This window comes from Polyodon spathula, chromosome 37 (assembly GCF_017654505.1).
Source record: "Polyodon spathula isolate WHYD16114869_AA chromosome 37, ASM1765450v1, whole genome shotgun sequence".
Classification (NCBI taxonomy): Eukaryota; Metazoa; Chordata; class Actinopteri; order Acipenseriformes; family Polyodontidae; genus Polyodon; species Polyodon spathula.
In genome coordinates, this window is record NC_054570.1 from 1,974,270 (window position 1) to 1,983,580 (window position 9,311).

Consider the following 9,311-nt stretch of genomic DNA (forward strand, 5'->3'; position numbering starts at 1 on the left):
CTGGGGAGATATAAAAATTAGTCAGCTGTTCTGTTGTTGCGCAATAATTAAATAACAAATAGGGTGGCTGACATCACATTAATAACACCCTTTTCCCTGGATGCTCAAGCCCTTTCAGTGGAATACACTGATTTATACAAGACAAAAACACTGATGCTATTCCACTACTGCCTTGTAACACAGCACTGCCATTATCCCCTATATAAACGGTGCATATTCTATTGACCTGGGGGGGGGGGGGGGGGGGGGGTTGAGTGCAGGCTACAAGCATGCACTGTAATGTGTATTTACAGATTACTTATTACATGCAATTAAAAAAATATTAATAATGTAGTGTTTTAATCAATGCATATTTTGCCTGGTTATTAGTAAACTGCTTACTGGCATATTGCTGCTTTTTGCTCCTGACTTGCAGAGGTGGAAATTAGAATTAGAGATGAAGAAATCAAATGCTTTGTGACCTCACAAATTCATCACTATACAATAGTATAGTGTAGCAACGCAAAGTTCTGGAATATTGTGAAGCATCTAAATTCTATAGAACGGAACGCATTTTACCCATCTAAACGCACACCAACAAAGAATATAGATATAAGATGTCCACAACTGCCCCCTTCTCTCTAGTCCATCTCCTGCTTCTTGCCCTCGCTCTCCCCTGTATTCGCACTCAAGGAGACACGGCCTGGTCTTGCCGTGACAACCGCCCCTGTGAAACAGCCTTCATCTCTCTTAACCCTGTTTTCCTGGACTGCCCCAATGCGCCAAACCACCAGCGCATCTCCTGGCACTATCTAAACCTCACGGAGAAGTACAGCAAATCCATGGCCTTCATTGACGCCAAAGGGCCGGTCAAGGATCTCGAGCAGAAACCAGCTCTCCGGCGCCTGGCCTCCATGGCCAAACTGATAGAGGATGACCTGAAGCTGAAGGAACCCCTTGTCTCCGATTTGGGGGCGTTCCTGTGCCAAGAAGGGGACAAAGTCTTAGCCTATTATGAGATCGACTTCCAAGACGTTCTAAAGCTACATGTGTGCTACGCAGACCTGGGACAAGAGACCCTTGGTAACGCCACGGTGGATTTAGGAGGTGGGAAGCACGTTGAGATCTATACTCGGTGGAGCGAGTGGCAGGCCTGTGATCGCTGTGGGTCTCTGGGGGAGCGGAAGAGAGTGGGATTCTGCTATGCTCGCATGCTGGCCGGCTCCACAGAGGTGAAGCCCCCGCTCCCCTGTGGTCTCATGAAGCTGAAGCTGGAGGAAATGGGGAAACTGATGAAGCGAGGCCCAGAGCTCAGGATAGAGAGCTGCATGGTGGAGTGCATGAAGGAACAGGACCTGAGGAAGAACAAAGAGACCCCTATTCTGCTCCTGGATACCTACCTCACCCGGCTTCACGAACCAGTCGAGCTGAAATGCCCCAGAGCTTCCATTTACAAGTAGAGAGCACCGATGTATCATACTGTACTACAGCTGTGACCAAACGTTTTGCATCATCGCCCTATAGAATCAACTAGTTTAGCTTTCTAGAGTTGAATGAAACCTGCTGAATAATGTTACCTTAACATACTGAATTACAAACTTTGTAGTTTTCCCATATACTTAACTAACTTATTTTGAAATCTAACATGAAATACTACTGTACTGCTATTCTTGCTTCTGGTAGACTTTTTGCAGTTCTGCTCAATATTAGCTCCAATCAGGATCTGACAACATAGGAAAAACCAAAAAAAAAAAAAAAAAACTAATTGAAGAGTAAGTAGCTTCAAATTGTCTTGTGAATTGCTTTAAAACATGCCATTTGAAATTCCCTTCCTCTCTTGCAGCCCAGTCTGTTGGCAGAAGGATGACAACCATACAACCCGGCTGGGTCTGCTGAAAGCAAACGGCAGGCACTCCCTGGACAACCAGACAGGGGGCGCTGTATATTGGATAAGCCACGCCTTCCCCGATGATGCAGGCCTGTACCGCTGCTACGCTAACCAATCCATGACCGGGGTCTTCACAGTGGAATTCCACGCCCTCAAGCCCATTGATCCTCGAGAAGTGCGGCGAGGCTACCGCGTGATCAAATACTTGCTTGTGGCTTTAGCTGTCTTCTTGCTGGTCTTTACTGTCAAGAAGTTTTCCAAGGACTCTAGTATTAAGAAGCCCTACAGGAGAGTACGTCCGCGGCTGGCTGAGGCAGTGCTCAGTGAGGTCAGCCTGGGAAAGGATGTACCTTTCCAACAGCTACCCCCTGCAAGCACAACAGAAGAACCCCTTGTCAGAGGCGACTGAGATCACAATAGGACTGCAGCTTTGGATCCTTCCCAGCTACCTAAGTGTATTGTATTCATCAATAAAACTTTTTATTGCATTAATTAAAGGGTCAGCTGTCTCTGGGGTAAACATTAGCAGGAGCAGGACAGAAGGTTTCTTAATGTTAGTGAACAGTAGTTTTTATATTGTAGCCAATTCTTTAATTGTCATCCTGGTGAAATGTGTCTGAATGCTTCCAAGGCACTAGCGTTGAACTCTTTCTGATTTTGCAGTCCCAGTCTATAAAATGAAAGGGCATCAGTTGATAGGGACCTACGTTTACTGCAGTGCAATCTCAATAGCCAGTATTTCACACTCTTTCGGAGATACTGGGCCCTTTCAGTTCAGGGTACAATGGTTAGACCCGTGACCCTTGGCACCGGGTTGGTGAAGTGCCAACTGTGATGCAACTTACGACATCACACGCGTCGAGCTCCAGGAAAACTGTTCTGCCAAACAATGATGTCATTGCAATATGCTGTCAACGGAATGAAATGACATCACAATGCAGTTTTTTCGTTAGCCTGTATCGCCGGTACTGTTACATAATTTCCGAACCATGCTGTTTCTTCTTCGAGAAACAATGTCACTATTAAAATAAAAAGCTCACATACAACACACTGTATTTACACCAAGTGACAAGCAGCACCAGGCCAAAATCTGGAAGGAAAATCATTCCTAATCATTGCATCTACAGTACACACAGACACAGAGTACACACAGACACTAATCATTGCATCTACAGTACACACAGACAAAGAGTACACACAGACACTAATCATTGCATCTACAGTACACACAGACACATGATAGTCATTTTGTATTGCTCTGAGAAGTATAGTTTGGGAATCATTGATTTTTAAATAGGGAACATGCCAGGACCTATCAGAAAATATCCTCTTCGCAAATATGTTGTAAATGTATGATAGAAAAAAAAACACAAAAAAGGGACAGACCGTGTAAATCGCAAGGCGGACAACCTTCTTATAAATAGGGTCGAACTCCTGTGCTTTTATAAGGAACACACAGCCATTAAATATACAAAACGAATCATCTTAATCTAGCTACCAACTGTGATTTACACTATGAGGACTGATTGTAATCATCCCATTATGACATCATAGCCTAGCAACCACACCAGACCATCAACAGGGGCTGGCAACAACCTCAAAATTCCAGGTAAGACCAATACAGTGGAAATGGACCGGGAACATGTTAAAATCCTAAGTGACTCACAAAATGGACAAGTGCGCAACAGTATTGGTGTGCCTTGGGGTCTGCGCTTCGATAGAGATCCCTTTAGTCTGTGGAGCAGACTGACCTTGCTTGCTAACCCTGCTGCCCTTGTCTGTCCTAATGCTTTGGAATATTCGAATTGTTTTCTGGCAGTATCAAAACCTCAGCTCCTGGAACGACAGCCATATATATAATCAGTCAAAAAGAAGGGTTATCAGCAGTGTACAATTAGTTAACTTAAAAAAAAAAAAAAAGGATCAATATACATATCATTGTATTATGAGGGTAGGTAATATATCCTATATTGCTTTGCAGTGGATGTACACCTGACATGTTTCTGCAGACAGTCCAGTAGATGGCGCTATATCGTCGCAGTTAGCGGTACCCGCAATGAAATTCCATGCATGCCTCTAGGAATTGTTAGCATTCTCCCTCACATTTACTCCAATAGGGAGCATGAACGCAACACAATACTTCATTCTTTACAGCACTGACAAAGAGAAGCAACCTGTCGCATTAAAAGCTGCAGTATTATTAATAATTTACTACCAATGCATAAAGACAAGGGATGCATTTTTTGTTTTTTTTTGGTAAAAAAAAAAAAGCTTCTTTGTTTTGCTGTCTAAATAAGTATTTCAAGATGTTTCACGATTAAACATAATATTTAATAAAACAGATGTACAAAACACATTGTGAGCGCTGAAAAGAACTTGGAATATATAATAACTTAGTTTGGTTTCATTCATAAAAAAGAACCAGTGTTTAAGTTAAGTGAATGCTTTGAAAATATGGCCCATCATCTCACGCAATTTGGGTGAGAAAATTGGCAGGAAAATATGTGGCCTTCTCAAACAGAGTAAAAAATCTTAAGGATCTCCCATAATTTGAGTCAGCTGAAAATGCCGTAGTCGCCACTGACAGTTGGCCTACTACCTTTGACCTTGAATTGCTTACATCACTAAAGCCCTGTGACATCACATGAGCGAGGCATTACAAGAGCTGTGAGGCTCAGTTGCGTCAAAGCTGCTGTCTGGATGCATTCCGAATGTAAGGGTGGAGCGCTCGGAATGAGCTGGGCCTTCCTTTTCATCAGTCTGCTGGCGAGTGTTCTACGGGTTGAGAACTATCAGATAGCCTTGGCTTCCCATAACCCAGCCACCTTGTTTTGTCCAAATGGTTCTCAACACAACGAATTAACTTGGCAGTATCAAAGCCTGGATGGGAACAAACCCAAGACCATGTGGTCCAACAAGGGCCTGGTGATAAATGTCAAGGATCCCCGTTTGTTGAATCTCCAGTCAAGGGCCGTCATGCGTTTTGGAGACTTGAAGTTACAAAACCCCAAGATCAAGGATTCAGGTGGCTACATCTGCAAAGGTGAGCAGGAGACTCTAGTTCACTACAAAGTGGAGATTCAAGAGGTCTATGAACTCCACATTTCCCACGCCGGCTTAGGGCAGAAGGTACGATCGAACTTGACCAAGGATTTAGGAGACGGCAGGCAGATGGAAGTCTTTACGCACTGGAACAGCTGGCAGGCTTGCGATCGATGTGGCTCCGAGGGAGAGAGGAAGAGGGTTGGGTTCTGTTACGGAAGGGTAACCCAGCACAGCGTTCCGGTTTGGGATGCTCTTCCGTGCGGTCTGATGAGGATCAGGCTTGAAGCGCTGGGGAAGGAGTTCACAGGTTTTGGCCCAGAGCTCAGGATCGAGTTCTGCAATGTAACCTGTTCAGACGCGGAAAGTGGAGCATTCCTCCAAGAAATGGGTTTGAATTTTGTGGAGAAACACCAAGTTCAAACCAACCATGATGCAAGTTTGACATGCCCCGGTGCCTCCCTTTACAGGTAAGAGATCAGGGTGTTTTAAAGAGCTTTCTGTGCCATTTTAATAGTTTTTTTTATAGTGTTTGAGGTCATTTTGGTTATGTTGCCCCCACCTTTATGGTTGATTTGAGCGTCTAAGTTCTAGGACTGAATACCCTTCCTCATTAAAGTAATCGCAGCCCAACTTGTACAGTGATTACAATATATGTAAAGTATAAACCTTGAACTTGAACTGAGGTTCTAGATCAGGCTTTCCCAACCCTGTTCCTGGGGGACCCCCTGCGTCTGCTGGTGTTCATTCCAACTGAACTCTCAATGAATTAATCAAACCCTTAATTGAACTAATAATGTGTTAGAACTTTTTAATTGTTCTGCTGATTTTAAGTTCCTGTTTAAAAGCTGAAATCAGTTAAAAAGGTCTAATTAAGCTAATAAATAGTTCAATTAACAGTTCAATTAATACTTGAGAACTCAGCTGGAATGAACACCAGCATGGTCCCCCAGGACCAGGATTGGGAAACCCTGTTCTAGAATATTCGAAGTGCCAAGACGGAATAGACTTCCTCAATCATAATTGCAGCTAAAAAAAAACAAAACAACAATTTCAGTTTATTTGAGACTAAACCCTGGCTCTGTTTGCAGCCCACTGTACTGGATGAAAGACTCTCACCCGGTCACCCATCTTGAACTGCTGAAGCAGGACGACAGGCACTCATTGGACAGAGCGACAGCTGGCGGGACCTACCGCATCAGCCAAGTGATGGTGAATGATTCCGGAAAATACCTTTGCTATGTCAGCAGAACCTTGACCAAAGGTTACCAACTGGAGGTGCAGGTACACAAACAGGAAGCAGAATACAGAGATGTGTTTAACATGGACGTGTTTATTGTGTTGACAGTAACGGCTTTCCTTTTTCTGCTTGTTGGGTTAGTGAAGTATTACTACCGGGATGTAAGCGAAGGGTGTGCAAAGCATACAGAGATGACAGCGGATGAAAAGACGACATACGAAATGAAAGAGGCAGAATGTCTAATGGAATAAACCAAAAGCCAGGGCTGCCTTGCTTGGTGTTCTGTCTGCAAATACAAAACAGTACCCGTGCCCTTACAGCTTCATGAGCCAAATAGGTTCACAGTGTGCAGTTTTGAAATAAACACATGCTATTGCAACCAGGGCATATATTTTTTTTTTAATTTGATATCTAGTATTACTTTAGGTTAAAGAAAGCTGTACCGTCTGGATACTTAAAAAATACAAACAAACAAACAAACAAAAAACTTAGTAGTTGCATGAAGCTTAAATAATAATAATATTATATCCCCTACACTCAATGCGTGCATAATTGTACCAGGTTTCCTACCTATGTCTAGAGTTCACACAAACTTTTAAAGTTTCTAAAAACACCAGAATGGATGTAAAACACACACACACACACACACACACACACACAGTTCACTCTGGAAAACCAACCACGTATGAATTTACCACACAGGAAACAAATGAGTTTACCTCAGAAACAATACCGATAGCTACAGCGGTACTACGCGTTATCAACCCGCTGAATTACACATTAACAAGATGAATTCTCGCAGGAAGGCACACATAGCGTACGCAGCAGGTCGATGTCTGGCACACAAAACGGTCAAAGATCGTATTATCCCACTTACAACTGATTTCCACTGTATTTTCATTATATTCAGTGATGTTAACAAGTGGTTTTGGTAAAAAACAGCAACAGCATCGATGTAAAGTTAACGGGTTAAAAGCTAATTAAAACGCAATAATTGTTAGTGCTCGCCAAATTGCGTGCAGTCTGAAAAAAACAAGACTTTGCAGGTGGCTTTTAAAGAGATACCATAATAATAATATATTAAAAAAAAAAAGAAATAATAACGCGTTTTAAACACACTCCTGTAACAGAATGCTGGCAATACTTGACGAGAGCTCCGAGTGACACCCAGAGAGGGGGCGTAGGGGGGGCTGCTATTTCTAGCTCAAACCAGCCCTGGCCGCGCAAGTGTGCTTTGAACGCATTTTCTTCTTCATCTCGGAGCTGTGAGGCACAGATGTCTAGAGAGAATTACTAGCTGTCATTGCTTGTTTGGTCGTGGGGCACGGATCACTGACAACGGGTAAGAGTATAGCTTTTATTTTTGCCTTTTTGCTGTCTGTTTTTATAGCCTGCATAGACACACACTGTCGTATTCTGTACTTTTTGCCACTACTTTTTTTAAAATATAATGTGTTTTTGGAAATAACCCCATTTCTGTCAGTGTGCTTTTAAACATGCAACAAAACATATATCAATAGCCATGTGTTTTAAATATCACTGTGACTACAGTATAATTGTGCCACTACTGTATCAATGTAGCTAGTTGATAATGGGTTTATTATTTATAAGTCTTGAAAGGGCAACTACAGACACTGATAAAAAAAAAAACAAAACAATTTAAATAAAAACATATTGACCGAAAGGGATTCCGTTACAAGACAAATGTATTTAACATGTCCCTCTGTGCTAAAATATGCGCTGTCATCATATTTGAACATCAGTCATTTTAGGCAACTGGCCAAGAGACCAGTTTACTTAATCATGTGACCACATGATTCAAATGTGTTTAATGCTTTTTACCAAATGCAAATATTTTCAGTAAATCAGACCATATCTTAAAATCAGTTTCACAAGACAGCACCCCCATCCAATTCCACACACATAGACAATTAACTGGAATTAACTGGACAACTAAAACAATCAAACTATCCAATGACCAATATTCACTTCAGAGGAAAGGTACTAGAAACACATTTTGCTAACAGTTGGCATTTTAAACATCACTCGCTTGAAGCAATTCATTCACAGTGAAGCAATTCATTCCACAGTATACCACAGAGAAGGGTTACTATATAACTCCATATACACCAGGACAGTTCAAGCTTTCAACTCACACTCCAATGCATTCTAGTAAAATTTACCTGTCTTTGGTACCTAGCAGAACTACACTTCCCAGAATGCATTGGGAGTATAAGTTCACCATATCGGAGTCACAAAATCCATTGGTTTTGACTATTCCTTCCACTCTTCTCCAACCCATTAACAGCCTTAAATGAGATACTTCATAAAGAGCCCTTAAAAATCCAGGTTGATGGCATGCCATATGACGAGCTATACTTTATAATGGCTATGGCGCCGCTGTAATTTTGAATGAATCCAGATGCCAGTCTGGTCAGCCATTTGTCTCGCGTTAGTTCTGGACAAACACTTCCATGTCTTAATCACTACAATGCATTTTAAATCTGTGTTGCCTGTTGCGTCATCTTCACACCCTGACTTCTCTGTTAATAGAGTTCATGCAGTGGTTAAGAGGTGTCTGTCCTCTGATGATGGGGGTTTTGCATCAACGCTGTGGTTTGTAAAAGCCCACACTCTTTAAAATTCTTATTTTAAGACACTGGGGGTATCTTTACAGGTGAAATAACCTTTCGATTTTTTGCCGAGCGGTCATAACTTTTTTGGTAAACCGCACAGATGACCAGGGACTTCTTAAAGAGCCATATGAAAAAAAATAAAAAAAATAGATGAAAAATAACTACTCAGTATACTAAAATCAAACAGCTGACTGATTTGTAGCAAAGACAGTTTAACAAAAGGGATAAGGCTTAACCAGAAAGATAGAGTTTAATTCATTTTGTGCTCATGTGTCATGTTGAAGTACAGCATCAATATATTTGCTTTAACCAAAGACTACCAGCCATCATTCTTGTCTTTTAAAACAGATTAAGAGCATTGAATGGGACACTTTTGACTGGTTTCACAGCCCCTGATTAGACACTACCTTGCCTAAAATAAAATTAGGTAGTCTGTGAAACCAGCCCTTCGCAGTCGAATCAAAAGAGCCATATAGTAGAGTTCAGTAAGCCATACAGTTATTTATAATTCCAATAACAATAATGA

The 9,311-nt window shown here is 41.9% G+C and overlaps 2 protein-coding genes across 2 annotated transcripts; both read left to right on the top strand.

Moving 5' to 3' along the window:
* Nucleotides 1-254: 254 nt before the first annotated feature.
* Nucleotides 255-1,533, top strand: LOC121304124 (protein FAM187B-like). Its single transcript, XM_041235085.1, has one exon. It carries the CDS (start codon nt 597-599, stop codon nt 1,437-1,439), a length of 843 nt encoding a protein of 280 aa, XP_041091019.1. The 5' UTR covers nt 255-596; the 3' UTR covers nt 1,440-1,533.
* Nucleotides 1,534-4,600: 3,067 nt separating this feature from the next.
* On the top strand, nt 4,601-6,400 carry LOC121304166 (protein FAM187B-like). The gene is made up of 2 exons (XM_041235134.1): nt 4,601-5,379; nt 6,001-6,400. Exons 1-2 carry the CDS (start codon nt 4,601-4,603, stop codon nt 6,398-6,400), a joined length of 1,179 nt encoding a protein of 392 aa, XP_041091068.1.
* The last annotated feature ends 2,911 nt before the right edge of the window (nt 6,401-9,311 follow it).

Coding starts and splice junctions, on each gene's coding strand:
- LOC121304166 (XM_041235134.1), top strand. CDS start 4,601: ATGAGCTGGGCCTTCCTTTTCATCAGTCTGCTGGCGAGTGTTCTACGG. Junction 5,380..6,000: donor CCCGGTGCCTCCCTTTACAG/GTAAGAGATCAG, acceptor CTCTGTTTGCAG/CCCACTGTACTGGATGAAAG.
- LOC121304124 (XM_041235085.1), top strand. CDS start 597: ATGTCCACAACTGCCCCCTTCTCTCTAGTCCATCTCCTGCTTCTTGCC.